Here is a 21,061-nt window from a genome sequence, read left to right on the forward strand (position 1 = left end):
TAAAGTCGCCCATGATTATTTTAAAGTGGTGGCGGCTATTATCGTATGCGCCCTGTAGTTTTTCGTAGAAGTCTTCTATTTCCTCGTCTGGGTGGCTAGATGTGGGGGCGTACACTTGGAAGATTTGACAAGTGTACCTGCTCGAGATTCTTAATACTATATAGCATATACGTTCCGATATGTCGCTTATTTCTATAATATTTTTTTCTATTCTCTTATTGATAAGAAACCCTACTCCTCCTATTCTACCATTTGGTAGCCCTCTCCAGTAGAGACAGTTACCACTTTTTAGGATTATTTGGTTTTGCTGTTTTCGTCTTACTTCGCTAAGTCCTACTAAATCCCATTTGATACTTTCTAGTTCATTCTCTAATGCAAGCACACTTCCTTCACTCGATAACGTTCTTACATTGTACGTGGCTAAATACAGGTTTCTATTAGCTAAGCTATCATCCATCGTCACTCTTACCTTGTTGGAGGTTTGGATATTATTTTTCTCGCATTTATCCAAGATGTGTTGAGAAAAAGGCGGTACTTGAGAGAGATTTCCATTCAAGGAGTGAGTTCTTACCGCCATAAACTCTTCTCTGTGGTCAGCTTTGACATATAGTCATCCTAGGTATCACTTGGATCACTTATGAGTTATTACATGCCATTTAACAGGGTTACTTTGTAAGTGAAAGTAGTTAGTTATGATAATAATAGATTAGCAATTGTTATACTACTTTTTTACAGATCTTTATCGTGAGACGCCTCTTTGGAGACAACGGATTTATATATGTGAGTGCGGTTTGCAATTTAATATTTTAATAATAACTTTAGTAAAGTATATAAAATTACACGAATTACTTTAATATAATTTAAATATGAAAAAGAACTGATAGACAGTTGGGAAACACCGTTTCTGTTTGCTATTATTCTATTAAGTAAAGTTCGTTAAAGATTTTTGGCTGGAAGCAATTATGTGGAAGATTTATTGCTTCTGTGGGACTGACTTGGCTGGCGAAGGACCCTTTTTTTGTATTCAGGTAGGGAGATGTATCTCGTTTGACACCGATTTGACACAAAAATTAGCACAAAATTTTTCGAAATAACTGATATAAAACCGCTTTTTACGACCGATTTGCTGTTTATTTTTACACATAAATTATACTAGGATGCAATTAGTAAAATAAGTGATTAGATGGTTAAGTTAAATTTCGTGCAATAGCCGGGTTTAAGCGAGTAATAGCGGGAGGAACGCAGAAGCACGTCCTCCTCACATTATATATATATATATATATATATATATATATATATATATATATATATATTATTTTAGAGAAATAAAATTTTAATTATATCGTTATAATCATTAGCGTTAATGATGTGAGCAAAATTGTTTAGTTTCGGTATGACTACAGTTTATTTTTCGTCAATGAAGAAGAAAGTCAGTCATTATTGATGAATGCGTAATTGTAGTACATAATCGGCAAGTCACGAAGTGAATGTTTAAAAATTAAAATAAGCCAACTGAATCCAAACAGTCTTTACAAGATTTACAATCACAAAAAAAAATAAAATGAAAAAGATCAAAAAATAACAAATATATTTTTATGGTCAAAAATGATTAGCAACGCAAACACATGTTAACTTTCAAAACGGCAAGAAGTGTCAGTGAAATATACATACATATATAATATTATTATTGTATTATTGCGCAATACCAACATTTTACTAATATATTTAATTCATTTCGCAATGTGCGTGTCATAATGAGCATTAGCTATCATCTCGATGATTATTATAATATTACCCAAACATGTAAACTCCGCGAAATCGCATTTGAGCAAAAATACTGTATTAGAATATTAAATTGCAATACCGGTAAATTTTAAATTTACCGTAAACTATTTGATCGCGAATTACATATGTACATATGTATATACGCAGGCATATTATTGCATAATATTATATATAAAAACGGACTGTCGCTTAATATATTTGTATATTTATATGTATATTTGTATATATGTGACGGACGATCAACCGTCAACCAGTATGGGGAACAAAATTTTTTTTTTTCATTTTTTTCATATTTTTCATTTTTTTCATATTTTTCATTATGTGTGTCGGTGGCGCCGGGGGCGCTGGGGGCGAAGCCCCCGGGGTGCTGAAGGCATCGGAGGGGCTGGGGGCGAAGCCCCCGGGGTGCCGAAGGCATCGGGGCGCTGGGGGCGCCGGAGGCGTCGGCGGCGCTGGGGGCGAAGCCCCCGGGATGCCGAAGGCATCGGGGGTGCTGGGGGCGCCGGAGGCGTCAGCGGTGCTGGGGGCGAAGCCCCCGGGGTGCCGAAGGCATCGGGGGCGCTGGGGGCGCCGGAGGCGTCGGCGGCGCTGGGGCCGAAGGCCCCGGAGCGACGGAGGTATCGGGGGCACTGGGGGCAAAGGCGTCGGGGGGTCGGCGATGCACAAAACGTAATTCGTAATTCGTAATCACTTCGTAATTCGTGCATCAATTTCTTTCCGAAACCAGTCGATTCAATATCTTTAACTTTATTTTTATTCGAGTTTCAATTCCTTTTCGAAACCACCCGTTGAAATCAACGGGTCCAACACTAGTATTACATTAAAATCTGTCAATAAATTCACTGGCTACACAGACCAACCAAATCATAATAAAAACATCAGATGTTATTGTCAATTATGATTGAAACTTTCAAATGGTCTAAACTTTAAATAAATAAATATGATTAGTTAAAAATAAAAAAAATAAATTTATTTATTATTACGATTAAACTAAAGTGCATTTATTTAAATGCATTTATCACCTGAGATTTTTTTTAATTATCTACGATTCAATCTAGAATATAGTTTTTATGAAAAGTTACCACATACAGTTATCTAAATCCACGATTTTTTTTTCTTTTACCGGTAAATACCAGTATATCGGTAGTAGGAAAGATCATTTACCGATAACTGAGTTATGAGATTTGACGGTAAATTGCAATTCGTAGAACTCACTCAAAATCATAACTAAAATTTTAAAACCAAAATTGTAAAAATAAGGTCAAAAAGGGCGACAGGAACAGTAGAATTGAGGGTCAATTTACCATAATCGTAACAATATGCTTAAAATGTATGTGAAATTTATAAACTTATCAGTCGTTGATTGTTGCGCACGTATGCAACGTGTGCGTAAGAATTCTTGAAATTAAAATTAAACCGATTTTTAATATTTATGAGCTTCGACCTTGCAAGCGGATTTTGGAGGTTTTGCCCTCGTTTGTTAGGTTAACCAACTTAGTTGTATGTATTTTTTCCATATTATCGTTGCATCTTTATGGACGGAATAATGTTTGCACATGTTGCAATGTATAGGTGTTGAATCAAATTAAAATTTGAGTTCCGGTACAAAAACAGAATATTATTATATACATACATATGTACATGTAAGTATGATTAAAAATATAGTTATTGTTATGACATTTATAACTAATCAATAATTTAAGTTTCCACAATATCTATGTTTATTAATAACGTTATATTTTATAAAATACTAGTGTTGTGCCCGTTGATTTCAACGGGATGTTTCGAAAAGGAATTGAAACACAAATAAAAATAAAGTTATATCATATATATAAAGACGGTAATCTGTGTGTGTGTATGTGTGTGTGTGTCCTAACTCTCGCCGAACATAATGAATGAATCGATAAAAATCGAAAAATTCATTTTTCCACGAGACGACTTTGTCGCGACTCGAACCGATCACCCCAAATAGCCTGAATATGGGTCTAAATTGAGCTAATGGTCACGTGCATCACGCCAAATCCAATTCTTCATTTAGCCTTTTTTTTAGAAAAATTAATTGAAATATTCCTTATATAAAAATACGTAATTATAATAATTTTATTTAGCGAGGTTTTGAACCATTTTTTTTCTTTTCATATAAAACAATTAAATATATATTTTTAATTGAAATTATTGAAATTAATTTATATTTTAGCGATATTTGAAAAAGAAAATTAATTCCAAATCACGGAATCGCCCCCACGCCCAGAACAGGTACGCTAGCCATCAGACTACGGCCTCGATAGAAAATACGCTCTAAAATTACTTAATATTCGATTATCCTTTAGAAGTATGGGGAACCAATCATTCGCGTATCTTCGGCTTTCGTCGACAATCGACTTTCGTTCGAATCGATTTCCGATTTATTATGATCAACCATCAACCAGTATGGGGAACAAATTTTTTTTTTCTTTTTTTTCATATTTTTCATTTTTTTAACTTTTTCAAATTTTTCATCTTTTTCATTATTTCCATTTTTTTCATTTTTTTTCATTATTTTCAGGTTTTTCATTTTTTTCATATTTTCCATATTTTTCATTATTTTCATATTTTTTAATTTTCATTTTTTTGTGCCTTTGTCTTTCCGAAACCAGTCGATTCCATATCTTTAACTTTATTTTTATTCTAGTTTCAACTTCTTTTCGAAACCACCCGTTGAAATCAACGGGCCCTACACTAGTGTAGTATAATGTATAATGTAAGATAATTTAAAGGCGCACGCGCACATAATATTAATCGTAATAAAAGTGGCACATTAAGCAATCCAACCCATTCGACATGATGAATAAATGTGTGTGTGTGTGTGTGTGTGTGCCCTGGGAGCTTCGCACCCCGCACCCCCCGATGCCTCCCACTACCACGCTTCCTGGCGTCTCGATTCCCATACTGCTCCCGTCGTCCGTCATATATATATATATATATATATATATATATATATATATATATATATATATATATATATATATATATATATATATATATATATATATATATATATATAAAAAGGTGATAAAAGCGATATCAAGAACTACCGACCCATTAGTTTACTTTCAGCGGTCTACAAGCTCTTCACGAAGGTTATTACAGAAAGGCTGAAGAATATCCTCGACGAGAACCAACCTATAGAACAGGCAGGATTTAGGGCAAATTTCAGCACAATGGACCACCTCCAAGTAGTAGGCGAACTAATAGAACGCGCTAACGAATATCAACGGCCATTGTGCCTAGGTTTCGTCGATTATGAGAAAGCCTTCGATACAGTGAGCCACAATGCAGTACTTAACGCTCTACAAACACAGGGAGTGCCGGAACCCTATGTGGGACTGTTAGCTGCAATATATAAGAATGCCACAGCTTCGGTTAAAATTTTTTCAGGTACAGATAGATTTAGCATAGGAAAAGGAGTAAGACAAGGAGATACAATCTCGCCCAAGTTATTCAATGCGATGCTTAAGGGAGTTTTCAGGAACTTGGAATGGGACAAAGCCGGAGTAAGCATCAACGGTCGCTTCTTGAGTCACCTTCGGTTCGCAGACGATATTGTTTTAATAGCTGGTGATTCAGCTGACCTTCTTATCAGACTAACACAGCTGGACAGGGAAAGTAGAAAAGTAGGATTAAAAATTAACGTAGATAAGACTAAACTAATGTTCAATAGTTATTGCATGCCTGATAGCATCCCCTTAGATAATAAACCAGTAGAAGTAGTAAATAATTATTTATATTTAGGTCAAATAATTGACATGTCTGGTAGTAAAGATGAAGAGATAAAGAGACGTATGAAATTAGGATGGAGTGCATTTGGACGGATGAATGCTGTTTTTAAATCAAAAATGCCACTCTGCCTGAAGAAAAAGATCTTTGACCAATGCGTTTTGCCAGTGATGACGTATGGATGTGAAACTTGGATACTGAACACCAAGATGCTACAAAAAATCCAATGCACTCAAAGAAGTATGGAACGCTGTATTCTTGGCATTACGAGGAAAGACAGAAAGCGGAACACGTGGGTGAGAAGTATGACAAGGGTAGTGGACATGGTGGATAGAGTGAAGAGTTTGAAATGGCAATGGGCGGGTCACGTGGCTAGAAGGATGGATGTAATATTTACAAAAGAAGTACTTGAATGGAACCCGAGAGAATGCAAAAGGGTAAAAGGAAGACCGCAAGGAAGATGGGTGGACGAAATTAGGAAAATGTGTGGGGTGAGATGGATGAGTGTTGCGCAAAACAGAGACAGGTGGAATCGTGTTGGAGAGGCCTTCATCCAGCAGTGGATGGCAAGTGGCTGTAAATGATGATGATGATATATATATATATATATATATATATATATATATATATATATATATATATATATATATATATATATATATATATATATATATACATACATACATACATACATACATATTTACCGACAGTCCGTTTTCATATATGTTTATTATTTTATAAATTTCATCCGCATCTTTACATTTATTTATTTTCACAATATAAGATATCCAGTAACTGAAATGAAATTCACGAAACACGTAAATATGTAAGCTGAAAACAATCATATATATAACGACGGTAATCTGTGTGTGTGTGTGTGTGGGTGTGTGTGTGTGTCCTAACTCTCGCCGAACATAATGAACGAATCGATAAAAATCGATTAATTCATTTTTCGACGAGACGACTTTGTCGCGACTCGAACCGATCACCCCAAATAGCCTGAATATGGGTCTTATGAGCTAATGGTCTCGGACATCACGCCAAATCCAATTTTTCATTTTGCCTTTTTTTTTAAACATTAATTGAAATATTCCTTCTCGCCATATAAAAATACGTAATTTTAATAATTTCATTTAGCGAGGTTTTGAACCATTTTTTTTTCTTTTCATATAAAACAATTAAATATATATTTTTAATTGAAATTATTGAAATTAATTTATATTTTAGCGATATTTGAAAAATAAAATTAATTCCAAAACGTGGGATCGAGCTGGGGTCCTCGCGTTCAGAACATTCACGCTAACCACTACACTACGGTCTCGATAGAAAAAATGCTCTAAATTACGTACATAATATTCGATTACCCTTTACAAGTATGGGGAACCAATCATTCGCGTATCTTCGGCTTTCGTCGACAATCGACAATTGACTTCGGCTTTCGTCGACAATCGAAAAAAATTTTTTTTTTCATTTTTTTCAAATTTTTCATCTTTTTCATTATTTCCATTTTTTTCATTTTTTTTCGTTATTTTCAGTTTTTTCATTTTTTTCATATTTTTCATTTTTTTCATATTTTTCATTATTTTCATATTTTTCATTTTTTTCATAATTTTCATTTTTTTGTGCCTTTGTCTTTCCGAAACCAGTCGATTCCATATCTTTAACTTTATTTTTATTCGAGTTTCAATTTCTTTTCGAAACCACCCGTTGAAATGTACGGGCCCTACACTAGTATAACATAAATAACCATAAGTGAAAAAATGGAAACGGAAAATTCCTACATACATACTTGCAGATGTACCAGTGGCGTGTAATGTATCATTGGACTAGGGCTAGTCCTTTAAATTAATTTACTTAAAAATTTTAAATATAAACAATTCAAATCGTTTACCATATTGATATTGTTCACTCCGATTAGCAAAATTCAGAAACCGGAATCGGCCCAACCTGAGACAGTAGTAGTGGTAGTGGATTGTTATAGTATGGTACGCCGCTTCGTTCGCTTGCACGGACTCGCCATCTTAATTCTGTTCACTTCGCAGTACTGGCAAATTTTTGTGTATAGATGTTCCATCGAAGACAAAATATTTTTTGATTCACTCGTCTCTTTAAGCAATTATGGAATTTTCACAAATAATATTCTGATTCGTGTCTATCAAACATAGTTCTGAACTACTTTTTTTCTTAAAATAACACATATTTACACCTAATTTAACTGAAAATATGGCAAGGAACTCAGTTCACGAAACGTTTTTAAGACAAACAAGGCGTTATTAAGGTAGGCTACTTGGGATATTTCTGCTAGCACAAAAAATGAAAATTTATGCTCATCACTTTAAGACAAAAATCAAAAAAAAAATATTTGTCCATACCTAGTCCCCTCTTTTTAAAGTCAGGGTACTCCAATGATATGTATGTATGTATGTACATATTTTACCCTTTTATAGAGACTCTTAATGGTAAATCATTATTACGATAGCTTTAGATTGGAAAAACGAAAGCTTGCATTAATTTGGTCATTGACGACTTTTCTTTCAGTGTTTAATACATCTCAAATACATATCTGCACTGGGACGTATTCGACGTTAAACGTGATAATCATGATACGTGTTTAATTAATATGTTCCATTTAAAATTATAAATAGATATTTACAATATACACAAACATATATAGAATATATGTGTGTATGTATATACATATGTATGTATTTTCAGTCGCCGCGATTTTCGACGCCTCTTCGATGAACAATTATTCTATAGCTAATCCTTGGTCGCGTGTAGATTTCGCAACGGCAAAAAAGAAAGCAGAATATTACATATTAACAATGACATCTTTCAAATATTAATATATATATATATATATATATATATATATATATATATATATATATATATATATATATATATATATATATATATATATATATATATATATATATATATATATATATATATATATATATATATATATGTATATATATACGAGTTGGAGAGGCCTTCATCCACTGCTGGATGAAGGCCTCTCCAACACGCTTCCACTCATCTCTGTTTTTCACACCTTTCATCCATTTCACCCCGCACATTTTCCTAATTTCGTCCACCCATCTTCCTTGCGGTCTTCCTTTTACCCTTTTGCATTCTCTCGGGTACCATTCAAGTACTTCTTTTGTAAATCTTACATCCATCCTTCTAGCCACGAGACCCGCCTATTGCCATTTCAAACTCTTCACTCTATCCACCATGTCCACTACCCTTGTCATACTTCTCACCCACGTGTTCCGCTTTCTGTCTTTCCTCGTAATGCCAAGAATACAGCGTTCCATACTTCTTTGAGTGCATTGGATTTTTTGTAGCATCTTGGCGTTCAGGGTCCAAGTTTCACATCCATACGTCATCACTGGCAAAACGCATTGATCGAAGATCTTTTTCTTCAAGCAGAGTGGCATTTTTGATTTAAAAACAGCATTCATCCATCCAAATGCACTCCATCCTAATTTCATATGTCTCTTTATCTCTTCATTTTTACCATGTCAATTATTTGACCTAAATATAAATGATTATTTACTACTTCTACTGGTTTATCATCTAATGGGATGCTATCAGGCATGCAATAACTATTAAACATTACATAGTTTGGTCTTATCTACGTTACTTTTTAATCCTATATATATATATATATATATATATATATATATATATATATATATATATATATATATATATATATATATATATCTGCATGAAGCGAGAAACATACTGGAAATGGTGAAGAAATACTGATAAAAATTTAAATTTTCATCTGGCTTGATTTGATCTTTATGTCAATTGAGTATCCGTAAGGCAGCGTTTCCCAACCTTTTTTGACTCGCGTACCACTTGGTAGTACATAACGCCAAATTGTACCACCATATAAAAATGATTGTATTTCATGAAATTTGTTTTTGCAAGTGTAATTATTATATACTAGCTGTATTACCCGGCTTCGCTCAGTGTTTATAATATAAACCGCTTAAACATGACTAAGCTAATTTAATTAAAAAAAAAAAAATTAAAAAAAAAATTAAAAATTAAAAAAAAAAATAAAAAAAAAATCAAAAAAAAAAATTAAAAAAAAATTAAAAAAAAAATAAAAAAAAAATTAAAAAAAAATTTTTAAAAAATCAAAAAAAAAAAATCAAAATTTTTTTTTGCCTTCTAGGGCTTCGCCCTCGGCGCCCCCCTGAGCCTTTGCCTTCTAGGGCTTCGCCCCTCCACGCCCCATGAGCAATTGCCGTTTAGGGCTTCGCCCCCCTTAGTTAATGCCTTTTAGGGCTTCGCCCCTCCGCACCCCCATGATTAAATGCCGTCTAGGGCTTCGCCCCCCTTAGTTAATGCCTTTTAGGGCTTCGCCCCCCGCGCCCCCAAGATTAATTGCCGTTTAGGGCTTCGCCCCCCTTAGTTAATGCCTTTTAGGGCTTCGCCCCTCCGCGCCCCCATGATTAAATGCCGTCTAAGGCTTCGCTCCCATGATCAGTTGCCTTTTAGGGCTTCGCCCCCCACGCCCCCAAGATTAATTGCCGTTTAGGGCTTCGCCCCCCTTAGTTAATGCCTTTTAGGGCTTCGCCCCTCCGCGCCCCCATGATTAAATGCCGTCTAAGGCTTCGCCCCCATGATCAGTTGCCTTTTAGGGCTTCGCCCCCCGCGCCCCCATGAGCAATTGCCGTTTAGGGCTTCGCCCCCATGATCAGTTGCCTTTTAGGGCTTCGCCCCTCCGCGCCCCCATGATTAAAAGCCGTCTAGGGCTTCGCCCCCCTAAGTTAATGCCTTTTAGGGCTTCGCCCCCCGCGCCCCCAAGATTAATTGCCGTTTAGGGCTTCGCCCCCCTTAGTTAATACCTTTTAGGGCTTCGCCCCTCCGCGCCCCCATGATTAAATGCCGTCTAAGGCTTCGCCCCCATGATCAGTTGCCTTTTAGGGCTTCGCCCCTCCGCGCCCCCATGATTAATTGCCGTCTAGGGCTTCGCCCCCCTTAGTTAATGCCTATTAGGGCTTGCGCCCCATGAGGCTGGGCCCCCCGGGCCCCCTTTCGGGGCCCCACGGGGCTGCGCCCCTTGTGGCGCCCCCTTTTGAGCCCCATGGGGCTGCGCCCCATGAGGCTGGGCCCCCCGGGCCCCCTTCGGGGCCCCACGGGGCTGCGCCCCTTGTGGCGCCCCCTTTTGAGCCTCATGGGGCTGCGCCCCATGAGGCTGGGCCCCCCGGGCCCCCTTCGGGGCCCCACGGGGCTGCGCCCCTTGTGGCGCCCCCTTTTGAGCCCCATGGGGCTGCGCCCCATGAGGCTCGGCCCCCCGGGCCCCCTTCGGGGCCCCACGGGGCTGTGCCCCTGTTGGCGCCCCCTTTTGAGCCCCATGGGGCTGCGCCCCATGAGGCTGGGGCCCCACGGGGCTGTGCCCCTTGTGGCGCCCCCTTTTGAGCCCCATGGGGCTGCGCCCCATGAGGCTGGGCCTCCCGGGCCCCCTTCGGGGCCCCACGGGGCTGCGCCCCTTGTGGCGCCCCCTTTTGAGCCCCATGGGGCTGCGCCCCATGAGGCTGGGGCCCCACGGGGCTGCGCCCCCCGGGCCCCCTTCGGGGCTGCGCCCCTTGTGGCGCCCCTGGCGGGGCCCCATGAAGCTACTCGCCTTGCGCCCCCGCGGGGGTGAATCCATTGAAACGAAAAAAAAAATCGGCGCCCATGGATCGAAAAAAAAAAAATCGAATCACGTGTTCGATGACGTCACCGATCTACGGACGACGACGACGAAGACGACGAAGACGACGACGACGACGACCAAGGATATTTACATACATACAAAGTCTCTTTCCAAATTATAGATTAGATAGTATTTGCATGGTAAGGAATGTGAAGACAGGATACACGCAATATGTAGATCTGTTTTGGTAAGAAATTTTACGGAAAAACTTTTTTTTGTGGAATCACAATTATAATATGCTCAAAGTTTAATATATTTATCTACTATCTTGTCATACTTCTATTATTGATAATAACAATATTATTGATTGTTTTAATAAAAACACAAAATTACAAAGTACATATTATTGAGATCCTTGTACTTAGCTTTTTTAAATTTGGTTCAAATGATGCGAGATTTACCCTTAAGTCTGGAGCTGGATTCAATCAATTTCTATATTTGTCTTAATAAAATATATGAAGAGAAAGGTCTCTCAACCAGTTCAGTGCTAATAAACGGCGACAGAAATTTGAGCGCTATGTCATAAACTGTTAATATTCTTCACTAATGCCTAGTCAAAAATTAATAACCTTATTTATTTCGAATTCAGTTTTTAAATGCTTTTTCATTGGTAGCTGTCCGAAAATGTTCATTATCAAAGGGGTTTGAAATCAAACTGTTTGCTTCTAAAAGGTTTGGGGAAACACTGCGTAAAAGACGATTTCAGCCCTATTAAATATTCAATTATTTTTTCATGTACAAATATCCCGAGACATACGACTCTTGTTTTCAGATAAGAAATTATGTAAAGTTTCAAATACTTCAGTTTGATCATTTTCGATACATAAATTCCAAAAATCTAATATTCTAATCATATGTACTTTCAATTTTATCTGGAACATTAAAGATTATTATGGAACTGTTCTCAAGTGTCAAATTGAAGTTATTTATTTATTGGAGCGTGAACACGGTAAATTTAAAAATGCACTCTAAAATCCATGCCGGATCTGAGGAAATGTATCGATTGCCAGATTTTCGATCATCGACTGTACATATTGACGTCAACGATGACTAATTAAGATAATGTTTATTAATTACTAGTTGTTTTACCCGGCTTCGCTCAATATTTGTAATATAAACAGCTTAAACATGGCGAATCTAATCGTAAATATTCATTTGTTTTTTTATTAAATTTATTTTAATCGAAAAAAATATAATATTTAACCAATTGAATGTCGTCATTAAAATTTTATTTTGTTTCCGAAGTTCTCAAACAAAGTTACAAACTTACAAAGTCTCTTACCAAATTATATATTAGATATAAAAAATATTTCTATTTTTACATACCTCCTTTACGTTTCACATGGCTTTCGTGTTAGTGGTCATTTTTATCTCTTATCCGATCGTTTTCTTATGATTGTAAATCATTCATTCCTGCATGTCCGCCATTACTGATTTTTTTTTCGCGTACCACCAACCATCAACCGCGTACCACCAAGTGGTACGCGTACCACAGGTTGGGAAACGCTGCCGTAAGGAAATCAATAATGTTTCAATTATGCATCAATGTATGTATATACGATCTTCGGCTGCATACCGATGAACTTCACGGTTAGCTTGGCCTGAATTTTGAATTTGTAAAATGTGTACGACGAGTGGTTTTTCCTCTGAGTCACAATTTGGATTCGAACCACTGATCAGGAATCTGTTTTTTCTACATATTTTGTTTTTTCAGCATATTTTACTTTTCAAGGTAAATATGTTGTTTTGTTTTAAAGATGCTACGACGAGACCTGTCAGTATTCTAGACATTGTGTGATACAGTTTCAAGATTAAAAACTGCGCTTAAATCATTGTTAAGTGGACTCCTTATCTTATATAAATGTGTTCATTTTATATTAAAAGAAAACCGGGTTTATATTATATGATTTTGAGTTGCATATATTTTTTTTATAATAGAATATTTACGCGATTAAATTTCTCTTTGAATTTATTTTACAATGAGTGTCGAGAATTAATCACAAAATTTTCTCTAACGTGTTTTTTCATTTTTTTCCGTATTAATGGCGTTTTTATAATATTAATTTAATCCTTGACACGGTTTTTTAGTATTTTTTATTTATTCGTTTAGTTGCGATAGAATATGATAAAATGGTTTAAAAATAAATTATGGTAGTTTGAATAATCAGGCGGTTTAAAGGTTGTTGTTCTTTGTTTTTGTTTTATGTACATATTGATGTTTGTAATATAATCGTGATATGTAATCATCGATGTGTTTTTCAACGACAATTTTAAATACAAATTACGAAAGCAAATACTAGTGAATAATTTTAAAAATCTACAATATGGACACTTTAAAATACAGATATTAGAAATCAGTTTAGATATTAAGATTTTTTTGTGCATATGTAAATTCAAGGGATAAGCGCAGCTTACTAAACTTTCTATGCTTTTTTTTAAATCGTTACTTTCTTTTTCTTTTTTGGGTGAGATTAGTTGAAAGTACAAAATATGGCAACGATTCTTTTTGAACGCATATAAATATACTTGTGTGTAAATAAGTCGCATTAAATTTGGCGTAATACCTCAAAAAGAATTTAACCTGCATAGTGATATTTTTACCATATTAAATTCATGAACATTTTTTACCATGTAAAAGCAAACAGTATCTATATACTATTGTTACTCACTGTTAGCAAACTGTATATTATTGCTACTATTCATTTTTACTTTATTTATATAAATATTACGTAGTTTTATGGATGTACGTATATATGTACGAATGTATGTACAAACCATTACTAGTGTTTAAAACTACATTTAACTATCGATAACACTGTTCGACACGAAAAATGTTTCAGAGACGAGATATGACTTTTCTATAGATCTATGCATGCCCAGTAAACTGGCTTACCTCGATAAAATAAACGAATTTTTGTTTTGTTTTGAATAACAATATTAAATAGTATTAACAGTGGGAAAAAATCCCAAGTGAAAATACGTACTTTTGACTTTTGATTTGAACTGGACGACTACTTATGTAGATAGATTTGAAAGCTGAAAAGTAATACAAATGAAAGATAAAATACCCGAATATAGATTCCAATATTCATTTTGACAGATTTTGAGAAATCGACCGAAGAACACCAAGATATAGGAAAATCGCGCGCTTTAAAAAACACACATGTATATATGTATATCTCTGAATCTCGTGCCAATCAACATTTTTTATTACCAGATTCGTGTTCACTGGGCATAGATCTATAAGAAAAGTTATATCTTGTCTCTGAACCAAAAAAATGTCGTCGTTTGTCGAACAGTGTATATAATTGAAGCTTATAATGTGACGAATTCGATAACATCATATGTTTGAACAGTTACCCATGTACATAAATACATACCTATGTACAATGGACAATGTTGAAAATTTGAAAGTCGGATTTCTAAGAAATCCTTCACGGCATTCAAATGCATATCGTATCTACTGTCTGAAACAGAATTGTCCTTTTTAATCGATTTAATTTACTAATAGGAAATATTTAGATCATTTGCTCATTGCGTGGGCTAATGACGAGGCTAACGTTATTGTCAAACTTTCAATTCGAAATTCATAAATTATGTCACGATATAATACTGCGTATTATTTAAGTCATATATGTATGACATATGCATTATGTGTGTATGTTAGATCGTGTGAAGAAAAATGAAAATTTAAGAGTTATAATAATGTTTTTATGAACAATGTAAGGCTTTCAAAAATTAAAATATTCTTATACCGTTCCTCCGCATTTTTTAAACTTTTGTAATTGAAAATTTTGATCGGTATAAATTACACAGAGAAATTAAAAGAAACGCAAATCATTACGGATGACTATAATTTAAAACAAAAAGGTTTGCCTTTTCATTGAATTAAAATTTCACAACGAAGCTAGAAAGCAACATAACATTTGTCAAGAAGAAATCAACAGTACCTACATATGTATATGTACATATGTATATAGACTTTTTAATTCCATTGAAGACTGATTTATTAAAGTGAAATTGTTCAATACAATTGTATACATTTTTGTATTATATGTAGTACATACCAGTATTTAATTTAATTAATCGAAAATTCGCTTAAGTTAACTTTTATTCTAATCTGTACTCTAATTTGAAATAATTTAAATTAGGCAATTTGATAAAGTTAATTGATATTTACTAAAAATATATATACAAGAATTTTTTACATTAATCTTTTATTTTTACTAGTGTTTTTACCCGGCTTCGCTCGGAATTTTTAATATAAACATGGCCAATCTAATAGTAAATTTTATTAAATTTATTTGCTTAATTTTATTTTATTTAAATTTATTTGAATATTCATTTGTTCGATGACGCTACGGATTTACGAACCAACAATACTTACATACATACAAAGTCTCTTTCGAAATTATATATTAGATATTTATCATTTTCGTGGGTTTTATGAAGTACCACTCGTTGATGTTATTCATTGTGCATATACATATATGTACATACAATGTGCATATCATTTAGTTCACGAAGTCGTATTAATAACCTGTGTATGTATTGGAAACAAATGCATGTAAATTGTGTACCGGCAGAAAAATTGTTTAGCCAGCGGTAAACCGACCTTTTCGCACATGGTGATCTCTCACAAAACAATCGTTGCCATGAAAGTTGCAAATACGGAATATCTGACAATTGAATTCTTGTAAGTATGATATTTGTGTGTCAGATATTCCGTGATTGAGATAATACTGACGTGTGCGTGTCGCCATGTGCGAAATAGTCCGTTTACCGCATGTACATACATATGTATGCCTTTTATATCAACTCTGGTGTGCTGCGCTACGTCGCTGCAGCATACATGCATATATACATATGTATATGCATGTATGTATGCAATAAAATAAATAAAATACCGATATATACATATATGCAATGTTTTTATTTTATACTAATCTACCGTTTCTCCACTTCATATTGCATATACATACATTTTCCTCAGAAAAAAATTTATTATTACAATTATAATAAGAAATTTTGCATTTTTAATATTTACAAATAATAATAATAATTTATAATGGCGAAAAGTTGTGTATGTACTTTCGTTCTCACTTGTTTTTGTATTAAACCAATTATTGTTATTTAAACATTTAATACCAACAAGGTGCATTTATGAGAGGCATGACATATCGAGGCTATCGAAGATCGATGCTATCCGATAAGTGAACTTTTAATACAATTCGCCGGTTCGTTCAATGTTTCGCAATACATTACATATTACTCATAGTATGTATGTATTTAAAATATAGTGATAGTTTCTGTGATAATAAGGCGTATTAGGCAACTAATATAAAATTAGAAACGTGATGAAATTCGACAGTATATGTAATTCGCGATAAGATTGTTAGGCTAATATTAAGTAGAGTACTCACCGTAATACACGTTATTTGTTTCTTAGAAATTGTAGCCATTCTATGTATTTAAGAAATATTTTCTCACGATGAAATGTATTCACAAAATTTTCAGCATGGAAGCACTCATGTAGTCTAATCACAAAATAAATATTTTTTATTACAAAAGCACTATCTTGAATTAGGTAAATTGTCTTAAGAAGCCAAGTGAAATTGCATTCATCAAAATCTAGGACAATAGAAAGGAAATAAATGTATTTCGAATTATTTCAAGAAGTGCATATTTACATTTATATATTTTATTTTAGTTCAGTTGGTCAAAATTGATTTACGATTGAAATAAAAACCAATTCTGAATAATATTAATTGATTATGTATTTGTTTATGCCAAATCTACATACAGTCTACGAGAAAGTTTATAGGCAATCTCGGTATATTATTTAATAAAATTTAGAAATTAATGAAACATTTAGGTATGAAATTTGTATTATATCTTTGATCGGAACACCTGTTATTTAATACAATCGAAACATACCATTCAATATGTAGGTATTTAATAATAATTATACTTTTAAAGTCAATTTATATATTTTTTTTATTATAATACTATATATTATACATATGAATGCAATTCTTTTTGATAGCGAATAAAACAACAAAACACTTTTTACCTTATCTTTTTTTTAACTTTGAATTATAATTTGAAAAATCGAATAGAACACTATGAAGTATACGTGTAGGTTGTAATATTTAAGCAACTATTTATTTGTTTGGTGTGGAATTTTGTGCAATTTTCATGTGAACGACCGTTTCGCGCGACTATCAGATCTACACTGACAGGTCTAGAGTTCGGCGGCATGACCGCGTGTTATAAACCTACTTTGTGTTGCATTTTTTTTCTCCAGTGTTGTTCAATAAGCCGAATCGAATTTGAATGTTTTCATATATGTATGTAGACAAAATTAATATGTCAGCTTAAACGACACAATCGAGTTACATCAATGTCCTTACCACATATAATAAAGTTCGACCGCACAATACGCGGTTTTACATTAATTTTATCGAAAGTTAATCATTACTAATTACATAGTAAATTAATTCCCTGAAACGAAAGGTGTTTGACTGGTCTGAATGAATTTATTGTATTGAATCGTATGTACATATCTACACAATTAAAGCAACATGATTTGCAGCGCTTAAAAGACAAGATAGTATATACATATGTATGTACAGTGGCGGACTGGGACTGAAATTAGTGCATGCCAGGAGTCAAAGGGGGCCCACCCAGGGTTAAAAAAAATAGTAAAAATTTTTTCCATCACGCTAAAAATCAAGGGTAAAAAAAAATAAAATTTTCAAAAATGGGAATAAACAAATTTAAGTACAAGAAAAATGGAAAAAGCAAAATAGATCCATAAATTACATTGTATATTTCTTATTAACCCTTGTCCTAGGTAAATAGAATGCATCATAAAAGAATGCGGCATAAAAGCGGCTTTTACTTTCGGTAGAAAACAATCAGGGACGTCATTTCAGCTTTTTCTTGGGGGGTGCAGGCAAAGATTGGTCAAATTGAATTTTTTTTCAAAAAATCTTTTTTATATCGGAATAAAAATGGAAAATATTTTATGCATACACCTTATTGAGTTATAAAATATGAAAATAAGCTTATTTTTGGTAAAATAATTTAAAAAAAATATTATGTAAAAAGTGAAAAAAGCGCCGCAGGCGAAAATTTTTTTCTAAAAATCTTCACATGGTCAACAAAAATCGACCATCAAACTGAGTCACTAAAAAACTATCAATTAACTTAATTTCTACCGACTGTCTTTTCACTTTATCTATGTACATACATACATACATAAATAGATAAAGTTTTGTGATCATGCGAAAATCGGGATTTTGGGGAGGGGGCCCCTATCCTATATTTCTATATACATGGATCTGTCTAGATTACGAATAGATTTTATATTCGGAAACTGTTTAAAATTGTTTATTTAAATCTTACTATATCGTCAAAGTATAATCAAATGTTATTTTGAAAGTATGAAGTAAATTTAAATCGCTGGTTGATGATGAAGTTTATATTATTCACGGAAATTTGTTTATTTCAGTAGGTAGTTGTTACATAGGTATTGGTATATACATAATATTGAGGTTAGAAATGGGCCCAGCAAAAGGGCTCACGCAAATGTTGAAACTTACATTTCGAGCCTAATAAAAAAAGTTGACCGATCCTTGGGCTGTTAAAGCAGGTATTAGTTGTTTGTGTATATCGTAAGAAATTTGTTTTGTTGAAATACCCAAACTTTAGGTCCCAAAGTGCAATATCCTATAGTTATTTAATTTTACTGAGGGCCCAAATTTTCTAACAGATAGTGGGGCCCACATGCCATCGGGCATGTTCGCTTGTATGGCCAGTCCGCCACTGCATATGTATATCTATTGTAGATAAATCTAAAGTTTCACCCCTTTATACTAAAACTGGCATTCGCTAACTTGATTTTTTTGTATCAGTTTTGATGCATACTAGGCTTGCAAGAAGGCGAATATTTATTTATGAACCAACTTTATAATGTGCCAAAAGTGGTAAACCACAGTAAACTATTCTTGAACTTACTGAACTTACTTACTGAAGATATAAATTTTCTCCTTATATTCTTCAAATACATAGATAAAATCATGGGTTGGTCACATCCAAATTTTTTATTTAACGTTTCCTTGATACGAAAAGTTTTTCACTAGGTCTATTGATGGAAATCCAAAAGTAACGTTTTTCGCTCCGGCCTGTTTAATGTTTAAGCAATTAAATTATGTAAGTGTAAATACGTGCACATTGACTTTATTGATTCTATAAATTCAATTATCTGGCGGTTAAATAATCGCAATATCGTTAAATGACTGCAGTTTGCATCGATTACATCAAGTACGTCTGCAATGTTCATTAATATATACGGAATTCAGCGCTAAATAATGAGGCTTTTCCGTTGCAAATTTTCGCCGATCTATGCACTCATAGCTATGATGTGCGTTGACGTAACTATTGAGAGTTTCGAGCCACGCTTTGAGAAGCGGTGCTCGAACTTTTGACATATACTTTCTAAGCGTTCGTCTCTTTCTAGCGGTAGGCGTCTTAGCGAAAGTGAAAGCGGGACGCACGTGGATCATTATGTGAGCGTACCGAAGTCGCAAAAGTCTCACCTGCAAATTATTATTAGAGGTAGGATAGTCACAGTGCTATACATTGTTCCATTGTTGTAAATCCTTTGTAAAAAAGGTTCGCCAAACCTTTAACAATGCATTTACAACCTTCGAACAATACGCGGCACCTTCTGGGTCCGGTGACTAATTATTATCATAGGGGAGATTACGATGGACAAAGCTCAATCTCATCTCGTAATTGGCAGCAAGTAAGACAGCACTGAAGAAGTCATTGAAAATGTCACTGCAATATAACCCGAACTTTTTGTTGTACAAACATATGTATGTACATACATACATACACATATACCACACATACAGGACCGTGCGGTAGATTTACTCAGTATGATGCAAGTCGTATCACGACATAAGGTCCAATGATATAAGATTCAACGACAAAGGTTCTACGAAAGAAGATCCACTCGATAGAATGTCCACCTGATAAGTGATCCAGATGATAAAAAGCCCAGATAATAAAACGTCCGAACGATAAATCGTCCAACCGGTTATAGGTCCAGCCACAAAAAATCTGAAAATAAAATATAAAAAAGTAATAATAATTAATAAAACGCTCCATATTTGAATCCGATATCGAATCAATTTGACTCAATATTCGATTGAATACTCGGTGAATATTCGATACTCTATTGAATATTCGGTGAGTGAATGGAATTTGGAATCATGTGTAGTCAACCGCGCTTAAATTGTTTTAATTATTACCCGAACATTAAAATAATGTTAGATTAAATGCTGCGTGATTGTATCAGATATCGAGTCAGGTGTCGTCAATCAGATTCTAACTGTTTAAATTGCTTTCCGATTGCAAAAAATTATTATGCTTAAATAAATACTTCGTGATTGAATCGGTCATCGAGTCAGGTGCTGCCAACCGGATTCATAAGGTTCAAATAATTTTCCGAATGCAACAAACAATAATATTCGATTGAATACTCGGTGAGTGAATCGAATTTGGAATCAGGTGTGGTCAACCGGGTTTGAATTGTTTTAATTATTTTCCGAATATAATAAAAGTGTAAGATTAAATGTTCCATTATTGTAACGGATATCGAGTCGGATACCTGTTAATATAATTTATTTAATTTTAGCGTTTCTCATCGTTAAATAATAATTTGCGCGAAAAAAAAATAAAAATTGACAAATTTTATTTGTTAGTGATAATTTTTGAAAAATA

General features: G+C 34.4%; 1 protein-coding gene across 3 annotated transcripts in view; it reads right to left on the reverse strand.

The window, feature by feature from the left end:
• The window catches only part of spz5 (spatzle 5 Toll-1 receptor), a 35,392-nt gene extending 17,889 nt beyond the window's left edge, over positions 1-17,503 (reverse strand). For 2 of the 3 annotated variants that reach the window (XM_077440401.1, XM_077440411.1), the window contains exons 1-2: positions 17,340-17,503; positions 16,690-16,803 (exon numbers count right to left, since the gene is read on the reverse strand). In XM_077440401.1, coding sequence (XP_077296527.1) covers positions 16,690-16,728 — 39 coding nt within the window. In that variant the 5' untranslated portion in view covers positions 16,729-16,803; positions 17,340-17,503. Of the gene's footprint in view, positions 1-16,689; positions 16,898-17,339 lie in introns of all 3 variants that reach the window. The other variant, XM_077440392.1, reaches the window with a different exon arrangement.
• Between the last annotated feature and the right edge of the window lie 3,558 nt (positions 17,504-21,061).

Source organism: Arctopsyche grandis, chromosome 1 (assembly GCF_051622035.1).
Source record: "Arctopsyche grandis isolate Sample6627 chromosome 1, ASM5162203v2, whole genome shotgun sequence".
NCBI lineage: Eukaryota > Metazoa > Arthropoda > Insecta > Trichoptera > Hydropsychidae > Arctopsyche > Arctopsyche grandis.